General features: G+C 46.4%; 1 protein-coding gene across 1 annotated transcript; it reads left to right on the forward strand.

Annotated features, from left to right (window-relative positions):
* The first annotated feature begins 470 nt into the window (after nt 1-470).
* LOC117058803 (zinc finger and SCAN domain-containing protein 2-like) lies at nt 471-18,342 on the forward strand. Its single transcript, XM_033170171.1, has 5 exons — nt 471-481; nt 1,360-1,442; nt 1,955-2,072; nt 16,880-17,307; nt 17,350-18,342. Exons 3-5 carry the CDS (start codon nt 2,060-2,062, stop codon nt 18,049-18,051), a joined length of 1,143 nt encoding a protein of 380 aa, XP_033026062.1. The 5' UTR covers nt 471-481; nt 1,360-1,442; nt 1,955-2,059; the 3' UTR covers nt 18,052-18,342.
* Nucleotides 18,343-20,231: the final 1,889 nt, after the last annotated feature.

A 20,231-nucleotide genomic window follows, 5' to 3' on the forward strand; every position in this document is an offset into this window, starting at 1 on the left:
AATGGATCCAAACTAAAGGGTTAAAAGGAGAAAGGCGATTGGAGCGAAATACTGGGGATCCCTCCATGGGCGTAGCAGAGGGGGCAGGGAGGGGCTGCTGCCCCCCAAATCAATAAGAATCCATAGAAATGCCTGGTTGACTCGGAAGCTGAGGTTTCTAAGCTTGGAGAGCCACCTGTCGGGGCTGGTTGTGCTGAGATTCCTGCATGGCAGGAGGAGCCTAGATGCCCCTCTGTTTCCAGGTTGGGGCTCCCTGCTTCGGGCAGAGCTGCTCCTCCTGCCAAGAGGGTCCCCCAAATACCGTCTCTGGGGGCGCGCTCGGCAGGCCAAGAGTTAAGAGGAGCGGAGCTGGATTCCTAGAGAGGAGCGGAAATAAATTCGAAGGAGGGCGGGTCCTCCGGAGGCAAAGGCCCACCCTCCCCGGAAGAGGGGGCTCTTGTCCCCTTTGCAAGAGCTGCCTTGGCGTGGCCTTCTGCGCTGGGTGAGTCTCCTCTCTCTTCCCCCAGAGGGTGCAGGGGGGAGGAGGGGGGTCCTCAGGGCTGCAGGGGAGGGTGCCTGGGGGGCTCCCTACAGGCGGCCCCCCCCCAACCCGCAAAGTCGGGAGGCAGAGGGTCCTCCCTGCAGCTCCACGTAGAGGGCAACGCACTCAGCACAGGAGACTTTCCTAGAATCCTAGAATTGTAGAGTTGGAAGGGACCCTGACGGTCATCTAGTCCCACCCCGTAAAATGCAAGGATGTCAGCTAAAGCATCCCTGACCATTTTAAAACCTTCATGGAAGGAGAGTCCACCAACTTGTTCCATTGTCAAACAGCTCTTCCACTCAGATGTTTAGACAGAAGCTCTTTGAATCCATTGAGTCAGTTCCCCTCCTCTCAAGTTCCGCTTTTCCCATCTCCCTCAACCATTCCTCAGAAGGCTTGGCTTCCAGACCCTCGATCACCCTGGTTGCCCTCCTCTGAACACCTCCCAGCTTGCCAATATCCTTCCAGAATCGTGGTGCCCATAACTCCAGGAGGGGTCTCCCAAGGCAGAATTGGATGGTACTGTTAATTCCCTTCATCTGGACTCTAGACCTCTGTGGATGCAGCCTAACATCGCATTAACCTTTTTTGCTGCTGCATCACACTGTTGACTCATGTTCAGCTTGCAGTCTACTAATACTACTACATTCTCCATCTTACGGTTTTGTGGCTGGTTCTTCCTCCCTAAGTGAAGAACATTACATTTTCCCTTTGGAAATTCCTGAGTGACATCTGTACTTTCTCTAAGGTCCATCTGTAGTTGGAAAGGCAATGAATCACGTCTTGACAGAAGCGTCATGCACTCCTGGCTTCCCACTTACCTGTGTCTCTTGCAGGGGACAGGAGTTTGCTGGCAAGACCTCCTCATCCATCTTTTCTTGGTGGTGGAGGGGAAGCAGAGACTGTGGAACCAGTTCAGGTAGGGGAAAGAGGTGGAGGGGTGGGGCAGCCAGGGGGCCTCTGGAGTCAAACGAATCTCTCGCCTCTTTCTCTTGGCTTCTGTCAAAACTACCCTAACAAAGACTGACAATGTTATTGAAGAAGGTTTATGTGCTGAGAATAAGGAACAGCCAACGGACCTTAATTCTCCTTCTGAATGTCCCTATTAGTAGTTGCAGTTTTATTTGTCTACTAAAATACACTTCTCACCAATTTACAAACCATAAAAAACAGTAGCCATGATTCACCTAACCAGCCCCATCTGTTGCACACCCTCCCTACCTTGTGCCCCCATGTGCCCTTGGAGTTTTCTTAATGCACACAGCAAAACACACATAAAAATAATTCCATTAATATGTTAAAAGAAGCATCCATACTTAAATTGTGTGACAAAACACTCCCGTGAAGAAAACGCAGAAAACAACAAAACAATTTGTAGTCAATAACCGTTATACCGGCTAAGAGGAGGACATTTCTTTCTCTCTTTTAAAGAGGTCACTGTCCTTTGAAGACATTGCTGTTCGTTTCACGGGTGAGCAGTGGGCATTGCTGGATCCTGACCAGAGAACGGAAGTCATAGAGGAGAATCGTGGGATCATGGCCTCTCTTGGTAACCTTGACACAGGGCTTTATATTTTCCTTTTCTTTTGCTTCTTCTTCATCATCTTTTATTTATCCAATTTACTTTCTTTTTCTGTTCATCCTCTGTATTTCATTTTTATTTAGTTTGCCTTTCATTGTATCCTAAATGGAAAACTTTTAGTAAAAATTGATATTGAAACCGCTGAAAACTTCTTATCTCAGTGTGAAAAGCAGCTCCTTCAGACCGTGTGAGGTTTCAGGAACATCCTACATGTGAGTAGGAACCTGGCAGAGAACATGCCCAGCTGGCATGTTGTCTCCCTCCTGGTCGGTAGGTCGGGAGCTTCAAAAGCTTTCTCCAGCCCAAACATTACAGCGACTAATACCTCTGAGAGACATCGGCACACGTCAGGATTCTGCAGAGTATTGACAGTTCGCGTGACAGACCCAGCAGCACAGCATTTTGGCTAAACTACTTTATTTACTGTAAGGTTCGTGTGATGGTGCTTTACAAGTAACGGAACAAGAGCCCAAACTGTCTTTTGCAGTTTTATTGTGCAAATTATTCACAGTGCGGAGCCACAAAACATGTCTGTCTTAGTCCCTGGCAGAATCTGGGAGTGGCCCCTTCCAGCTCTTTCCCCAGCATAAGAGCTTCGGCACCCCAAATCTCCTCCTACCGTCCTTATGTTTCACTCCTCTGTGCAATTCGGGCGCCGGAACTGGCATGCTTCCCTCCTGACCAGGCGGACAAGGTGAGGTGCTGGGGCTCTTTGTAGCATCGCCGAGCCTTCCCCTCTCCCAGCTGGCCCCTTCCCCTTCCTCCCCACTGGAGCTGTGGCTGCTCTTCGCGCTGGAAGAGGTGCTGCTGCTCAAAAGGTGCTGGGGCTCTCTGTAAGCTAACAGATCCTCCGTTCGCCTCAGCGGGCCAGGAGGCAGTTCCCAGACACCCACATATAATACACTCGGAGCATTCTGACTCAGCTCCTTCCTTTCTCTCACCAGACAGCAAAGAGAGAAAGACAAAGGACAATAGTTCCACATCACGGAACACAGTAATACAAAACATCCTTTCTCTGTCACTTCCCACTATGTGGAATGAAATCATATACCGTCATGTGCTAAAAACAATCCCATGACTGCAAGCATGGGGCAAGAATCCTAACACCCCAATTCATCTCCTTATCTTCAAAGGGAGAGTGTGATACTGGTATCTTTGCCCTGGCTATCATAAATCAACACATAAGAATCTCTGCTGGCAGAGCAGCAACAGCCAAGAACCAGCCAGCCTCCTCCAGCATGGAAATCACCGTTTTGTCCATTTTGCTTCACCAAAGAGATGACTGACATTAGAGATAGAAAGATTTGGTGATTGGGCCAGACAAAATCAATTCCAGAAAAGAGCTAGGTTTTTGGAATCTCAGGTTCCCATAAAGATGTCCCTGAATGCCAGTCAACCAATTAAATGAACTCTAAAGTAAATCCTGCCATCTCACTCCCTTCTGTTCTTTCTCTCACAATGTTAATGACCATTGTTCAATAATTGGGGGGGGGGGGAGGCTACGTTTCTTCCTGAGGCTGTAATCCATTTCTCTTGTCTGCAGGTGGTGATGAATTGCAAATAAAGAACAAGGGAGACCATGATGAAATTCACACAGAGGAGAAACCATATAAAAATTTGGAATGTGCAAAGAGTTTCAGTCAAAGTTCCCATTCAACTTCCCATGAAAGAGATCCCAATGGGAAAAATCCCTACCAGTGCTTGGAATGTGGAAAGAGCTTTGGTTGGAGGGCTCATCTCACTATCCATGAGAGAATTCATACAGGAGAGAAACCATACAAGTGTGTGCAATGTGGAAAGAGCTTCAGTCAGAGGGCCAATCTCACTACCCACCAAAGACTTCATACAGGGGAGAAACCTTATCAGTGCTTGGAATGTGGAAAGAGCTTCAAGGAGAAGGCCAAGCTCACTTCCCATCAAAGAATTCATACAGGGGAAAAACCATTTCAGTGTGAGGAATGTGGCAAGCACTTTGCTCGTAAGGAATGTCTCACTTCCCATGAAAGAACTCATTCATGGGAGAGCCCTTATAAATGCTTGGAATGTGGAAGGAGTTTTAGTCAGGACTCCTATCTCATTTCCCATCAAATAATTCATACAGGGGCAAGACCATATAAATGCTTGGAATGTGGAAAGAATTTTAGTCAGTATTCCTATCTCACTTCCCATCAAAAAACTCATAGTGGGAAGAATCACAGTCTCCCAGAATCATTGAATTGTTGCATTGGATTGGATGGTGAGAGTCATCTGCTCCAACCCCCTGCAACGCAGGATATTCAACAAAAGCATTCATGACAGATGGCCATCCAACCTTTGCTTTAAAACCTTCAAATCAAGAAGAGTCCACCACCACCTGAACTTGTTGGTTCCACAATCAAACAGTTCTTGCTATCGGAAATTATTCCGGATGTTTACTCAGAATCTCCTTTCTTCAATTCATTGGTGTGGGTCCTTCCACCGGAGCAGGAGAAAGCAAGCTTGCTCCCTCTTCCATGGCACAGCTCTTTAGATATTGGAAAATGGCTATCACATCTCCTCCTTTTCTCCATAATAAACATCCCCTGATCCAATCAACCGTTCCTCATAAGGCTTGGTTTCTCTCTCTCCATCCATCTTACTTGGCCCTTCTCTCCTAGGCCATGTGGAAATAGGCCTGCAAGGCATGGAGATGGTCTTCCAGGCTTGCAGCCCCAAGCAAGGGTCTCTGGCCTCTTCAGGAGAGACAGTTGGTGTGGGGTGGGAGTAGTGAAGGAGGATTGGTTAGATCAGTAGAATAGGAACAGCATAATAAAGCCTCCTTTTACAATTTTAATAAAATAAAGGTAACAGGCACATCTGAAAGCACATGCTTATGTATGCAAAGTTACCTTGAACTTCCATTTTTATTTTTTAATAAAACGGTTATACTCCACCAGACATGCCATTCCTCGCTACGTTGGGGGTTCAGTGTTCAGATAGGAGTTCTCTGGGGTGGCACCGCAAATGAAAGGGATTTTTGGTGAATAAAAGTGGGAAGGTGGCGCTGGGAGGTGTGTGCACTGCCAGAGCACCTGAGTGATGGCAAAGGGGGCACAACATGGGGAGATAAGCTAGACCTCTTCATGGGACATTCCAAAGTGTTCAAAGTGCTTCATAAAAACAAACACTGCCATTCTCACAACATCCATATAATAATTATTATTATTATTAAAACCCCGCCCATCTGGCCGGGTTTCCCCAGCCACTCTGGGTGGCTTCCAACAGAACATTAAAATGCAATAATCTATAAACATTAAAAGCCCCCCTAAACAGGGCTGCCTTCAGATGTCTTTTATAGGTGGACCATTATCATTTCTCCAATACTGCAGGAAGAAAATGGATGGAGAGCGGAGAAGGGTGTGAACCAGGGACTCTCTTCCTCCCCCCCCCCCATTGACATTTGTTTGGTGTCCCAGGCCTTTGCTGAACTGTGTTAGGTGCTGATTTTTTTAGCCTTTGATCATTGTTGCTTTCTTAAACTGACTTTTAAAGTGGGGCTGTTCTGGAGGGGGCACTGAGCTGTGTCTGCCGCCTTAAGCTGGAAAGGTGCCTGTGACTTTGCCCTCATTGCTGGGGCAGAAGGAAGGGGGTTGCCGCCAGGGATGGGTACTCAAAAGAGAAGAACAGAGAAAACAACCCACGGAGGAAATGGTTTGTAAATTGCTGCAATGACATTTGCTCCAACGAAATTTCATCTTGTTGAGCTTTTCCCGTTACAAAGCTCAATCGTCCATTAATATAACACTTCCCCAAGAGCTTATTATCATGCAAAACTATAGACCAAGCCTCAAAAATAGAAGGGATTGAGGTTTCATCTGGGGCTCGATTGATGACCCCAAATAATGGATCCAAACTAAAGGATTAAAAGGAGAAGAAAGGAGATGGGGCAGCGAAATACTGGGGATCCCTCCATGGGCGTAGCAGAGGGGGGCAGGGAGGGGCTGCTGCCCCCCAAATCAATAAGAATCCATAGAAATGCCCGGTTCACTCGGAAGCTGAGGTTTCTAAGCTTGGAGAGCCACCTGTCGGGGCTGCTTCCGCTGAGATTCCTGCATGGCAGGAGGAGCCTAGATGCCCCTCTGTTTCCAGGTTGGGGCTCCCAGCTTCGAGCAGAGCGGCTCCTCCTGCCAAGAGGGTCCCCCAAATACCGTCTCTGGGGGCGCACGAGGGAAGGAAGGGTGCGCTCGGCAGGCCAAGAGTTAAGAGGAGCGGAGCTGGATTCCTAGAGAGGAGCGGAAATAAATTCGAAGGAGGGCGGGTCCTCCGGAGGCAAAGGCCCACCCTCCCCGGAAGAGGGGGCTCTTGTCGCCTTTGCAAGAGCTGCCTTGGTGTGGCCTTCTGCGCTGGGTGAGTCTCCTCTCTCTTCCCCCAGAGGGTGCAGGGGGGGAGAAGGGGGGTCCTCAGAGTTGCAGGGGGAGGGTGCCTGGGGGGCTCCCTACAGGCGGCCCCCCACAACCCGCAAAGTCGGGAAGCAGCTGCTCCTCCCTGCCCCCCCTTTGCTACGCTTAGGCTCCCCTCCCTCTCTGCAAACCCAGGGAGGGGCGAGATCGCAGGAGGTTTGCAGCTTTGGCATCTCAGAACCAGAGACTTGGAAGGGAACCACGAGGGTCCTCGAGTCCAACCCTGTGCAATGCAGGAATCTCCACCAAAATGCTGGGCAATATGGAGAAAAAGGGGTGGGGGCGTAGAAATGCCATAAATTAAGGGAGGCGGCTCAGTCCATAATCGGGATGCCGCATTTGGCAATAGCTTCCGAGTCCTCTTCAAAGGCAGCTCCAAGTAGAGGCCAATGCACTCGGCACAGGAGACTTTCCTAAAATCCTAGAATTGTAGAGTTGGAAGGGGTCCGTACAGTCATCTAGTCCCACCCCGCAAAATGCAAGGAGGTCAACTAAAGCATCCTTGACCGTTTTAAAACCTTCATGGAAGGAGAGTCCACCAACCTCCGAGGGAATCTGTTCCATTGTCAAACAGCTCTTCCCCTCAGACGTTTAGACAGAAGCTCTTTGAATCCACTGAGTGAATTCTCCTCCTCTCAGGCTCCTCTTTTCCCATCTCCCTCAACCATTCCTCAGAAGGCTTGGTTTCCAGGCCCTCGATCCCCCTGGTTGCCCTCCTCTGAACACCTCCCAGCTTGCCAAGATCCTTCCAAAATTGTGGTGCCATAACTCCAGGAGGGGTCTCCCAAGGCAGAATTGGGTGGTGCTGTTAATTCCCTTCATCTGGACTCTAGACCTCTGTGGATGCAGCCTAGCAGCGCATTAGCCTTTTTTGCTGCTCATCACACTGTTGACTCATGTTCAGCTTGTGGTCTACTAATACTCCTACATTCTCCATCTTACGGTTTTGTGGCTGGTTCTTCCTGCCTTTGTAAAGAACCTTACATTTGTCCCTCTGCAAATTCCTGAGTGACACTTGTACTTTCTCTAAGGTCCATCTGTAGTTAGAAAGGCAGTGCATCACGTCTTGAGATAAGTATCATGCACTCCTGGCTTCCCACTTACCTTTGTGTTATATCCGCATCATAGAATGAGGCTGAGTCCCTTTCCGTTTCCAACTTCTGTTTATTAACACAAACCAGAGCCAAACAGCACTCTGAAGAAGCCCAGGTATAACTCCATCCCAGACCAGTGAGTCATCGGCAGGCAACTAAGCCAACCACTTCAACTGCACTGACATCCAAAGCCAGTTTCCCTTAAAGGGAAACTGCCCGCTATTTCACCTGCATTCTAATTGGACTGGACTAGGTACACAACACTTTGTCTCTTGCAGGTGACAGGAGTTTGCTGGCAAGACCTCCTCATCCATCTTTTCTTGGTGGTGGAGGGGAAGCAGCGGCTGTGAAACCAGCTCAGGTAGGAGAAAGAGGCAGAGGGGTGGGGCAGCCAGGGGGCCTCGAGTCAAACGAATCTGTCGCCTCTGTCTTTTGACTTCTGTCAAAACTGCCCTAACAAAGACTGACAATGTCATTGAAGAAGGTTTATGTGCTGAGAATAAGGAACAGCCAAGCGGACCTTAATTCTCATTCTGAATGTCCGTATCCGTAGTTGCAGTTTTATTTGTCTACTAAAATACACTTCAAACCAGTTTACAAACCATAAAGAGCAGTAGCCATGATTCACCTAACCAGCGCCATCTGTTGCACACTGGGACTTTCCCCATCCTCCCTACCTTGTGCCCCCATGTGCCCTTGGAGATTTCTTAATGCACACAACAAAACACACAAAAATAATTCCATTAATATGTTAAAAGAAGCATCCGTACTTAAATAGTGCGGCAAAACAATCCCGTGAAGACAACACAGAAAACAAAACAATTTGTAGTCAATAACCGTTATACCGGCTAAGAGGAGGACATTTCTCTCTCTCCTTTAAAGAGTTCACTGTCCTTTGAAGACATCGCTGTTCGTTTCACGGGTGAGCAGTGGGCATTGCTGGATCCTGACCAGAGAATGGAAGTCATAGAGGAGAATCGTAGAATCACGGCCTCTCTTGGTAACCTTGACACAAGGCTTTATATTTTTTTCTTTTCCTGCTGCTTCTTCATCATTTTTATTTATCCAATTTACTTTCTTTTTCTATTGATCCTGTGTGTTTCATTTTTATTTAGTTTGCCTTTCATTGTATCCTAAATGGAAAACTTTTAGTAAAAATTGATATTGAAACCCCTGAAAACGTCTTATCTCAGTGTGAAAAGCAGCTCCTTCAGAGTATGTGATGTGTCAGGAACATCCTACACACGAGTAGGAACCTGGCAGAGACACATGCCCGGCTGGCATGTTCTCTCCCTCCTGGTCGTCGTTCGGGAGCTTCAGAAGCTTTCTCCAGCTCAACCATCACAGCAACTAACACCTTGGGGAGGCATCAGCATACCTCAGGATTCTGCAGAGTATTGGCAGTTCGCGTGACAGACTCAGCAGCACAGCATTTTGGCTAAACAACTTTATTTACATATAATACACTCAGAGCATTCTGACTCAGCTCCTTCCACTTTCTCATCGGAAAGGAAAGAGAGAAAGACAAAGAACAATAGTCCCACATCACGGAACACAGTAATACAAAACATCCTGTCTCCGTCACTTCCCACTATGTGGAATGAAAACATACACCGTCATGTGCTAAAAACAATCCCATGACTGCAAGCACAGGGCAAGAATCCTAACACCCCAATTCATCTCACTATCTTCAGAGGGAGAGTGTGATACTGGTATCTTTGCCCTGGCTATCATAAATCAACTTCTGCTGGCAGAGCACCAACTGCCAAGAACTAGCCAGCCTCTCCCGCCCTGGAAGTCACCGCTTCATTTTGGTTATGTCTAATGTTTTCTAAAAATGAAAAATTAATTAAATTTTAAAATAAATAAATAAACCGCTTCTGGCGCACCGAGAAAAAAAAGGAAGTCACCGCTTCTGTCTGATTTGCTTCACCAAAGAGATGACAGACATTAGAGATGGAACGGATTTGGTGATTGGGCCAGACAAAATCCATGCCAGAAAAGAGCTAGGCTTTTGGAATCTCAGGTTCCCATAAAGATATCCCTGAATGCTAGTAAACAAAGCCAGTGAACCCTGAAGTAGGACCTCTCATCTGTCTCCCTTCTGTTCTTCCTGTCTCACAAGCATTAATGAACATTGTTCAAGAATTGGGGGCTCTATTTCTTGCTGAGGCTCTAATCCATTTCTCTTTTCTCTGCAGGTGATGATGAATTGGAAACGAAGAGCAAGGGAGACCATGATGAAATTCACACAGAGGAAAAACCATATAAAAATTTGGAATGTGGGAAGAGCAATCAAAGTTCCCATTCAACTTCCCATGAAAGAAATCCCAATGGGAAAAAACCCTACCAGTGCTTGGAATGTGGAAAGAGCTTTGGTTGGAGGGCTCATCTCACTGTCCATGAGAGAATTCATACAGGGGAGAAACCATACAAGTGTGTGCAATGTGGAAAGAGCTTCAGTCAGAGGGCCAATCTCACTACCCACCAAAGACTTCATACAGGGGAGAAACCTTATCAGTGCTTGGAATGTGGAAAGAGCTTCAATGAGAAGGCCAAGCTTACTTCCCATCAAATAATTCATACAGGGGACAATCCTTATCATTGCTTGGAATGTGGAAAGAGCTTCACTCGGAGTGACTCTTTCACCTTCCATCAAAGAACTCATACAGGGGAGAAACCCTATCAGTGCTTGGAATGTGGAAGGAGATTCAGTCAGAAGGGAAGTCTCACTTCCCATGAAAGAACTCATACCTGGGAGAGTCCACATAAATGCTTGGAATGTGGAAGGAGTTTTAGTCAGGACTCCCATCTCATTTCCCATCAAATAATTCATACTATGGAGAGACCATATAAATGCTTGGAATGTGGAGAGTGTTTTAGTCAGGAGTCCTTTCTCACTTCCCATCAAAGAACTCACAGCAGGGAGAATCAGAATCCCCAAGAATCATTGGATTGTTGCATTGGATTGGATGGTGAGAGTCATCTGCTCCAACCCCCTGCAACGCAGGATATTCAACAAAAGCATCTGTGACAAATGGCCATCCAGTCTTTGCTTTAAAACCTTCAAATCCAGAACAGTCCACTACCACCTGGCCTTGTTGGTTCCACAATCAAACAGTTCTTGCTATCGGAAATTATTTTGGATGTTTACTCAGAATCTCCTTTCTTCAATTCATTGGTTTGGGTCCTTCCACTGGAGCAGGAAAAAGCAAGCTTGCTCCCTCTTCCATGGTACACCTCTTTAGATATTGGAAGATGGCTATCACATCTCCTCCTCCTTTTCTCCATATTAAACATCCCCCGCTCCAATCAACCATTCCTCATAAGGCTTGGTTTCGAGACCCTTGATCATCTTGGTTGCACTCTGCAGCCTTAACTTTTGTAGCTGGAGTCTCTCCTTCCATCCATCTTACTTGGCCCTTCTCTCCTAGGCCATGTGGAAATAGGCCTGCAAGGCATGGAGATGGTCTTCCAGGCTTGCAGCCCCAAGGGTTTCTGGCCTCTTCAGGAGAGACAGTTGGTGTGGGGTGGGAGTAGTGAAGGAGGATTGGTTAGATCAGTAGAATAGGAACAGCATAATAAAGCCTCCTTTTACAATTTTAATAAAATAAAAGTAACAGGCACATCTGAAAGCACATGCTTATGTATGCAAAGTTACCTTGAAGTTCCATTTTTATTTTTTAATAAAACGGTTATACTCCACCAGACACGTCATTCCTCGCTACATTGGAGGTGAAGTGTTCAGATAGGAGTTCTCTGGGGTGGCACCGCAAATGAAAGGGATTTTTGGTGAAAGGACCCATGAATAAAAGTGGGAAGGTGGCGCTGGGAGGTGTGCGCACTGCTAGAGCACCTCTGAGTGATGGCAAAGGGGGCACAACATGGGGAGATAAGCTAGACCTATTCATGGGACATTCCAAAGTGTCCAAAGCGCTTCATAAAAACAAACACTGCCATTCTCACAACATCCATTAAGGTGGATAATTATAATAAGGTGGACCATTATTATTTCTCCAATACTGCAGGAAGAAAATGGATGGAGAGCGGAGAAGGGTGTGAACCAGGGACTCTCTTCCTCCCCCCCCCCCATTGACATTTGTTTGGTGTCCCAGGCCTTTGCTGAACTGTGTTAGGTGCTGATTTTTTTAGCCTTTGATCATTGTTGCTTTCTTAAACTGACTTTTAAAGTGGGGCTGTTCTGGAGGGGGCACTGAGCTGTGTCTGCCGCCTTAAGCTGGAAAGGTGCCTGTGACTTTGCCCTCATTGCTGGGGCAGAAGGAAGGGGGTTGCCGCCAGGGATGGGTACTCAAAAGAGAAGAACAGAGAAAACAACCCACGGAGGAAATGGTTTGTAAATTGCTGCAATGACATTTGCTCCAACGAAATTTCATCTTGTTGAGCTTTTCCCGTTACAAAACTCCCTTGTCCATTAATATAACACTTCCCCAACAGCTTATTATCATGCAAAACCATAGACCAAGTCTCAAATCTGATATCATATACCTGAAGGAGCATCTCCACCCCCATCGTTCAGCCCAGACACTGAGATCCAGCACCGAGGGCCTTCTGACCGTTCCCTCATTGCGAGAGGTGAGGTTACAGGGAACCAGACAGAGGGCCTTCTCGGTAGTGGCGCCCACCCTGTGTAACACGCTTTCAGCAGTTGTCAAAGAAATAAGCAGCTATCCTATTTTTAAGAGACATCTGAAGGCAGCCCTGTTTAGGGACGTTTTTAATATCTAATGCTGTATTGTTTTAATATTCGTTTGGGAGCCGCCCAGAGTGGCTGGGGAAGCCCAGCCAGATGGGCGGGGTACAAATAATAAATTATTATTATTAGGAATCACAAGACAGAGAAACCAGTAGGAGAACACTTCAATCTCCCAGGACATTTTATACAAGATCTCAAAGTAGCTGTCTTAATACAAAGGAATTTCAGAAACAGACTGGAAAGAGAAGTTGCTGAATTGCAACTCATTACCAAACTCAAAACCTCGGAGAGACCTGGTCTGAATAGAGACATTGGATTCTTATCTCATTATACATGACAAAGCTATCTTTAGCCATCTCACCCCTTGCTTTTTCCTTTAGGACTAATTGCAGTCGTTAACAGTCGTCAACAGGTTTTACACACCCATCACCCATTTCCACCACCCTTCTGAGTAATACCTCTCCTCACGATCTCACTATATGTAAGGGTCTGGTGACTTCTATTTCAGTGTATCTGAAGAAGTGTACAGGCTCATACCAAGAACAAAATTAGTTGGTCTCTGAGGTGCTACTGGAAGTATGTTCCATGTAGGACCTTAAGGTCCTCAAATAATAATCTTTTGGAGGTCCCGAGCAACAAAGACGTTAGGTTGGCCTCAACTAGGGCCAGGGCCTTCTCAATATTGGCCCCGACTTGGTGGAACAGCCTATCACAAGAGACCAGGGCCCTGCGGGATTTGGCATCTTTCCGCAGGGCCTGCAAGACGGAGCTGTTCCACCTGGCCTTTGGGTTGGTTTCTGTTTAATATTTATGCTTCATCTTTTATTGGTGGGATATTTTGAAATTGAGACCTGCAGTTTTAATTGAATTTTTAAATTTGTATTTTAATCTGTTATTTTAAATTGATCGTTTTTATGTTTTCTTGCTGTGATTTTAATTGATGTTAGCTGACCTGAGCCCGGTTTTCTGGCTGGGAAGGGCGGGGTATAAATAAAATTATTATTATTATTATTATTATTATTATTATTATTATTATTATTTTGTTTTGACTATGGCAGACCAACACGGCTACCTACCTGTAACTCAAAAATAGAAGGGATTGAGGTTTCATCTGGGGCTCTATTGATGACCCCAAATAATGGATACAGATCAAAGGAGTAAAAGGAGATTGTAGAGAAATACCGGGGATACCTCCATGGGCGTAGCAGAGGGGGCAGGGAGGGGCTGCTGCCCCCCAAATCAGTAAGAATCCATAGAAATGCATAGCTAACTGAGGTTCTGCCCACCCCCAACAGAAATCCTGGCTACGCCCTTGGCTCACTCGGAAGCTGAGGTTTCCAAGCTTGGAGAGCCACCTGTCGGGGCTGCTTGTGCTGAGATTCCTGCATGGCAGGAGGAGCCTAGATGCCCCTCTGTTTCCAGGTTGGGGCTCCCTGCTTCGGGCAGAGCTGCTCCTCCTGCCAAGAGGGTCCCCCAAATACCGTCTCTGGGGGCGCACGAGGGAGGGAAGGGCGCGCTCGGCAGGCCAAGAGTTAAGAGGAGCGGAGCTGGATTCCTAGAGAGGAGCGGAAATAAATTCGAAGGAGGGCGGGTCCTCCGGAGGCAAAGGCCCACCCTCCCCGGAAGAGGGGGCTCTTGTCCCCTTTGCAAGAGCTGCCTTGGTGTGGCCTTCTGCGCTGGGTGAGTCTCCTCTCTCTTCCCCCAGAGGGTGCAGGGGGGAGAAGGGGGGGTCCCCCAGGCTGCAGGGGAGAGTGCCTGGGGGGCTCCCTGCAGGCGGCCCCCCCACAACCCGCAAAGTCGGGAGGCAGAGGGTCCTCCCTGCCCCCCCTTTTGCTACGCTTAGGCTCCCCTCCCTCTCTGCAAACCTAGCGAGGGGCGAGAATGCAGGAATCTCCACCAAAATGCTGGGCAATATGGAGAAAAAGCGCGGGGGGTGTGTGTGTGTGTAGAAATGCCATAAATTAAGGGAGGCGGCTCAGTCCATAATCGGGATGCCGCATTTGGCTATAGTTTCCGAATCCTCTTCAAAGGCAGCTCCACGTAGCGGGCAATGCACTCGGCACAGGAGACTTTCCTAGAATCCTAGAATTGTACAGTTGGAAGGGACCCTGATGGTCATCTAGTCCCACCCCGTAAAATGCAAGGATGTAAACTAAAGCATCCTTGACAATTTTAATACCTTCATGGAAGGAGAGTCCACCAACTTCCGAGGGAATCTGTTCCATTGTCAAACAGCTCTTCCCCTCAGATGTCCTTTGAATCCATTGAGTCAATTCCCATCTCCCTCAACCATTCCTCAGAAGGCTTGGTTTCCAGGCCCTGGATCCCCCTGGTTGCCCTCCTCTCAACACCTCCCAGCTTGCCAAGATCCTTCCAAAATTGTGGTGCCCATAACTCCAGGAGGGGTCTGCCAAAGGCAGAATTGGGTGGTGCTGTTAATTCCCTTCATCTGGACTCTAGACCTCTGTGGATGCAGCCTAGCATCGCATTAGCCTTTTTTGCTGCTCATCACACTGTTGACTCATGTTCAGCTTGTGGTCTACTAATACTCCTACATTCTCCATCTTGCGTTTTTGTGGCTGGTTCTTCCTGCCTATGTGAAGAACCTTTGTCCCTTTGGAAATTCCTGAGTGACACTTGTACTTTCTCTAAGGTCCATCTGTAGTTAGAAAGGCAGTGCATCACCTCTTGAGAGAAGTATCATGCACTCCTGGCTTACCACTTACCTGTGTCTCTTGCAGGGGACAGAAGGTTGCCAGCAAGACCTCTTCATCCATCTTTTCTTGGTGGCAGAGGGGAAGCAGCGACTGTGGAACCAGCTCAGGTAGGAGAAAGAGGCGGAGGGGTGGGGCAGCCAGGGGGCCTCTGGAGTCAAACGAATCTCTCGCCTCTGTCTTTTGGCTTCTGTCAAAACTGCCCTAACAAAGACTGACAATGTCATTGAATAAAGTTTATGTGCTGAGAATAAGGAACAGCCAACGGACCTTAATTCTCCTTCTGAATGTTCCTATCAGTAGTTGCAGTTTTATTTGTCTACTAAAATACACTTCTCACCAGTTTACAAACCATAAAGAGCAGTAGCCATGATTCACCTAAGCAGCGCCATCTGTTGCACACTGGGACTTTCCCCACCCTCCCTACCTTGTGCCCCCATGTGCCCTTGGAGATTTCTTAATGCACACAGCAAAACACACAAAAATAATTCCATTAATATGTTAAAAGAAGCATCCATACTTAAATAGTGCGGCAAAACAATCCTGTGAAGACAATGCAGAAAACAACACAATTCGTAGTAGATAATTGAGACCATATAACACCGGTCCTGAAAACCTACAATGGTTCCCAGTATGTTTCCAAGCACAATTCAAAGTGTTGGTGTTGACCTTTAAAGCCCTAAATGGCCTCAATGGCCCACTGTACGTGAAGGAGCGTCGCCACCTCCGTCGTTCTGCCCGGACACTGAGGTCCAGCTCTGAGGCCCTTCTGGCAGTTCCCTTGCTGCGAGAAGTGAAGTTACAGGGCAGAGGCAGAGGGCCTTCTTGGTAGTGGCGCCCGCCCTGTGGATTGCGCTCACACCATATGTCAAAGAGATAAACAACTACCTGACATTTAGAAGACATCTGAAGGCAGCCCTGTTCAGGGAAGTTTTATATATTTTTAATCTTTGTTGGAAGCCACCCAGAGTGGCTGGGGAAACTCAGCCAGGTGGGTGGGGTACAAATAAATTATTATTATTATACTGGCTAAGAGGAGGATATTTCTCTCTCCTTTTAAAGAGGTCACTGTCCTTTGAAGACATCGCTGTTCATTTCACGGGTGAGCAGTGGGCATTGCTGGATCCTGACCAGAGAACGGAAGTCAAAGAGGAGAATCGTGGGATCATGGCCTCTCTTGGTAACCTTGACACAGGGCTTTATATTTTCCTTTTCTTTCGCTTCTTCTTTATCATCATCTTTTATATATCCAATTTACCTTCTTTTTCTGTTCATCCTCTGTGTTTCATTTTATTTAGTTTGCCTTTCATTGTATCCTAAATGGAAAACTTTTAGTAAAAATTGGTATTGAAACCCCTGGAAACTTCTTATCTCAGTGTGAAAAGTGGCTCCTTCAGAGCATGTTAGGCCCACCCCAATTCATCTCCCTGTCTTCAAAGGGAGAGTGTGATACTGGTATCTTTGTCCTGGCTATCGTAAATCATCACATAAGAATCTCTGGTGGCAGAGCAGCAACAACCAAGAAATAGCCAGCCTCCCCCACCCTGGAAGTCACCGCTTCTGTCCGTTTTGCTTGACCAAAGAGATGACTGACATTAGAGATGGAACGGATTTGGTGATTGGGCCAGTCAAAATCCATGCCGGAAAAGAGCTGGGCTTTTAGAATCTCAGGTTCCCATAAAGATATCCCTGAATGCTAGTAAACAAAGCCAGTGAACCCTGAAGTAGGACCTCTCATCTATCTTCCTGTCTCACAAGCATTAATGAGCATTGTTCAATAATTGGGGGCTCTATTTCTTGCTGAGGCTCTAATCCATTTCTCTTTTCTCTGCAGGTGATGATGAATTGGAAATGAAGAGCAAGGGAGACCACGATGATATTTACACAGGGGAGAAACCAAACGAATATTTGGAATGTGGGAAGAACTTTAGTCAAATCTCCCATTCAGCTTCCCATCAAAGGAATCCGACTGGGAAGAAAACCTATCAGTGCTGGGAATGTGGAAAGAGCTTCAGTCGGAGTGGTCATCTCATTATCCATGAAAGAATTCATACAGGGGAGAAACCATATCAGTGTGTGGAATGTGGAAAAAGCTTCAGTCACAGGTCCAGCCTTACTTCCCATCAACGAATTCATACAGGGGAGAAACCTTTTCCGTGCTTCGAATGTGGAAAGAGCTTCACTCGGAGCGACTCTTTCATTTCCCATCAAAGAATTCATACAGGGGAAAAGCCTTTTCGGTGCTTGGAATGCGGAAAGAGCTTCAGTGAGAAGTCCAATCTCATTTCCCATCAAAGAATTCATACGAAAGAAAAATCATTTCAGTGCTTGGAGTGTGGAAAGAGTTTCAATGTAAGAGCCAGTCTCACTTTCCATCAAAGAAATCACACAGGGGAGAAACCTTATCAGTGTGTTGAATGTGGAAAGAGATTCACTCAGAAAAAATGTCTCACTTCCCATGAAAGAATTCATACAGGGGAGAAACCATATCAGTGCTTAGAATGTGGAAAGAGATTCACTTGGAGCAACTCTCTCACTTCCCATCAAAGAATTCATACAGGGGAGAAACCATTTCAGTGTGAGGAATGTGGGAAAAGCTTCGGTAAGAAGGGTGATCTCACTTCCCATCAAAGAATTCATACGGGGGAGAAACCATTTCAGTGTGAGGAATGTGGCAAGTGCTTTGCTCGTAAGGAATGTCTCACTTCCCATGAAAGAACTCATTCCTGGGAGAGCCCTTATAAATGCTTGGAATGTGGAAGGAGTTTTAGTCAGGACTCCTATCTCATTTCCCATCAAATAATTCATACAATGGAGAGACCATATAAATGCTTGGAATGTGGAAAGAATTTTAGTCAGTATTCCTATCTCACTTCCCATCAAAAAACTCATAGCGGGGAGAATCACAGTCTCCCAGAATCATTGAATTGTTGCATTGGATTGGATGGTGAGAGTCATCTGCTCCAACCCCCTGCAACGCAGGATATTCAACAAAAGCATTCATGACAGATGACCATCCAACCTTTGCTTAAGACCCTTCCAATTCAAGAAGAGTCCACCACCACCTGAACTAGTTTGTTCCACAGTCAAACTGTTCTTACTGTCAGAAAATTCTGCCTGGTGTTTAATCAGATTCTACTTACTTGTATCTTGAATCCATTGGTGTGGGTCCTTCCCACGAAAAAGCAAGTTTGCTTTGTTTGGGTCCTTCCACAGGAGAAAGCACGCTTGCTCCCTCTTCCATGGCACAGCTCTTTAGATATTGGAAGACGGCTATCCCATCTCCTTCTCAATCTTCTCTTCTCCATGCTAAACATCCCCATCTCCCTCAACTGTTCCTCAATAGGCTTGGTTTCCAGAACCTTGATCATCTTGGTCTCCCTCCTCTGCACACATTCCAGCTTATCAGGGATGAAGCTGGTTGAAAATCGGGCACAAAAGGTTTGGCCCCAGAGATATCAAAGCCATTGTGGAGATACAAAGGAAGCAGCTTGCAAAAGGGATGGAGGTAATCCAAAATGCATCAACCGTAATGAAGTACATAAACAGTGTTACTGAGAGGAAGCTGAAACCCCCTTTCCCGCCATGTATGCAACATAACTTTCCTGCATTTCAAGGGGTTTGACTAAAGGACCCTCTGTGCTCCTTCCAGCTCTACAATTCTATGATTCTATTATCCTGTCTTGATGCAGCTTAGAATAGCATTAGCCTTTGTTGGTGCTTCACACTGTTGACATGATAAGCTTGTGGTCTACTAAGAGCCCTAGGTCCTTTTTACGTATACTACTGGCTAGCCAGTTGTCCTTCATCTTATATTTGTGCAGCTGGTTGTGCCAGCCTAAATGCACATCCTGACATTTGTCTTTATTGTAATTCATTTCTTACATTCATATACCACCCTTTCCTCAAAGGTGGTTTTACACGGTTCTTCCCCCCCCCCCCCAATCTAATGCTGACAATAATTATACCACGTTTTCATTGCAAGGTGGTGTTACATAGTTCTCCAAATTTTTGTTTAATGCTGACAATAACCCTGTGAAGTAGACTAGGCTCTGAAGCAGCGCCTGGCCTCCAAGGTCACCCAGTTAGCTTCATGGCCGAGTGGTGATTTGAACCCAGGTCTCTCAGGTCATAGTCCGGCAAATAACCACTATATCACACTAGCTCCGTAATGAAAGTGTCAGAAAGTGTGCATGCATGTTCCTCTGCTTTATATTAAGTGCAATATTCTGGTCTTTATATTTGAAGTTGTATGCACATGTACCAAAATAATCATGGTGAGGATAGTATAATCGTAGATTTAAGGTAATGTTAGCTAGGGAGCAGGAGAGAGGTGAGTGTTGATTGGCTGAGAGTCGGAAATGGGTTGCAGTAATTCAACAATAGATGTGATTCTAATTTTTTTGGCAAGTGGGAGTTTTTGGTTTGCTTTGTTCTTCTTGTTCCAATTTTTATTATGCATTTTGTATTTCTATTTTGTGTTTTTATGCCATGAATCGCCCTGAGATGAAAGGTGGTATAAAATATAATCAATCAAACAAACAAACAAACACAATTAAAATAGTCATATTCAAAGTTAGTACCTTCTGGACTTCCTGGTTTTCCAGTCATTATAGTCCCTGTACTCTTCAGCAGCCTCAGTTTTTGTAGCTGGAGACAGTCTGGACTCTCCTAGGCCACATGGGAAAAGGCCTGCAAAGCAGAAGGTCTTCCAGGACTCACAGCCAAGATGGCCTCTGGCCTCTTCAGCAAACAGTTAGAGGTTGCACTCAGTACTGTAGGAACAGCCTTCCAGTACCCATTGCTACAGTAGAAATAAAGTGACAAAAGAAAAGAAAACTGAAGATTTTAAACCATACAGCTATGCACACTGCTACCTTGAACATCTCGTTTATTTTTAAATAAATCAGTTGTACTCCTCCTCACACCTCATTCTTTGCTACGTTGGGGGTGACGTGTTCAGGTAAGAGTTCTGGGGTGGCAGTGGGAATAAGGGGGTGTTTGGTGAAAGGCCCAGTAAAGACCCAGTTTACAGCTGTGCCCCTTGAATGCAGTGGGAAGGTGGAGCAGGAGGCTGAGGGCGCAACATGGGGAGATAAACAACCTCCACATGGTACATTTTGAAGTGTTTTTCAAAGTGCTTCATAAAAACAAACTTTTATAACATTCCTATAAGGTAGACCAGT

The sequence above is a fragment of the Lacerta agilis genome, chromosome 14 (assembly GCF_009819535.1).
Source record: "Lacerta agilis isolate rLacAgi1 chromosome 14, rLacAgi1.pri, whole genome shotgun sequence".
Taxonomy (NCBI): Eukaryota; Metazoa; Chordata; class Lepidosauria; order Squamata; family Lacertidae; genus Lacerta; species Lacerta agilis.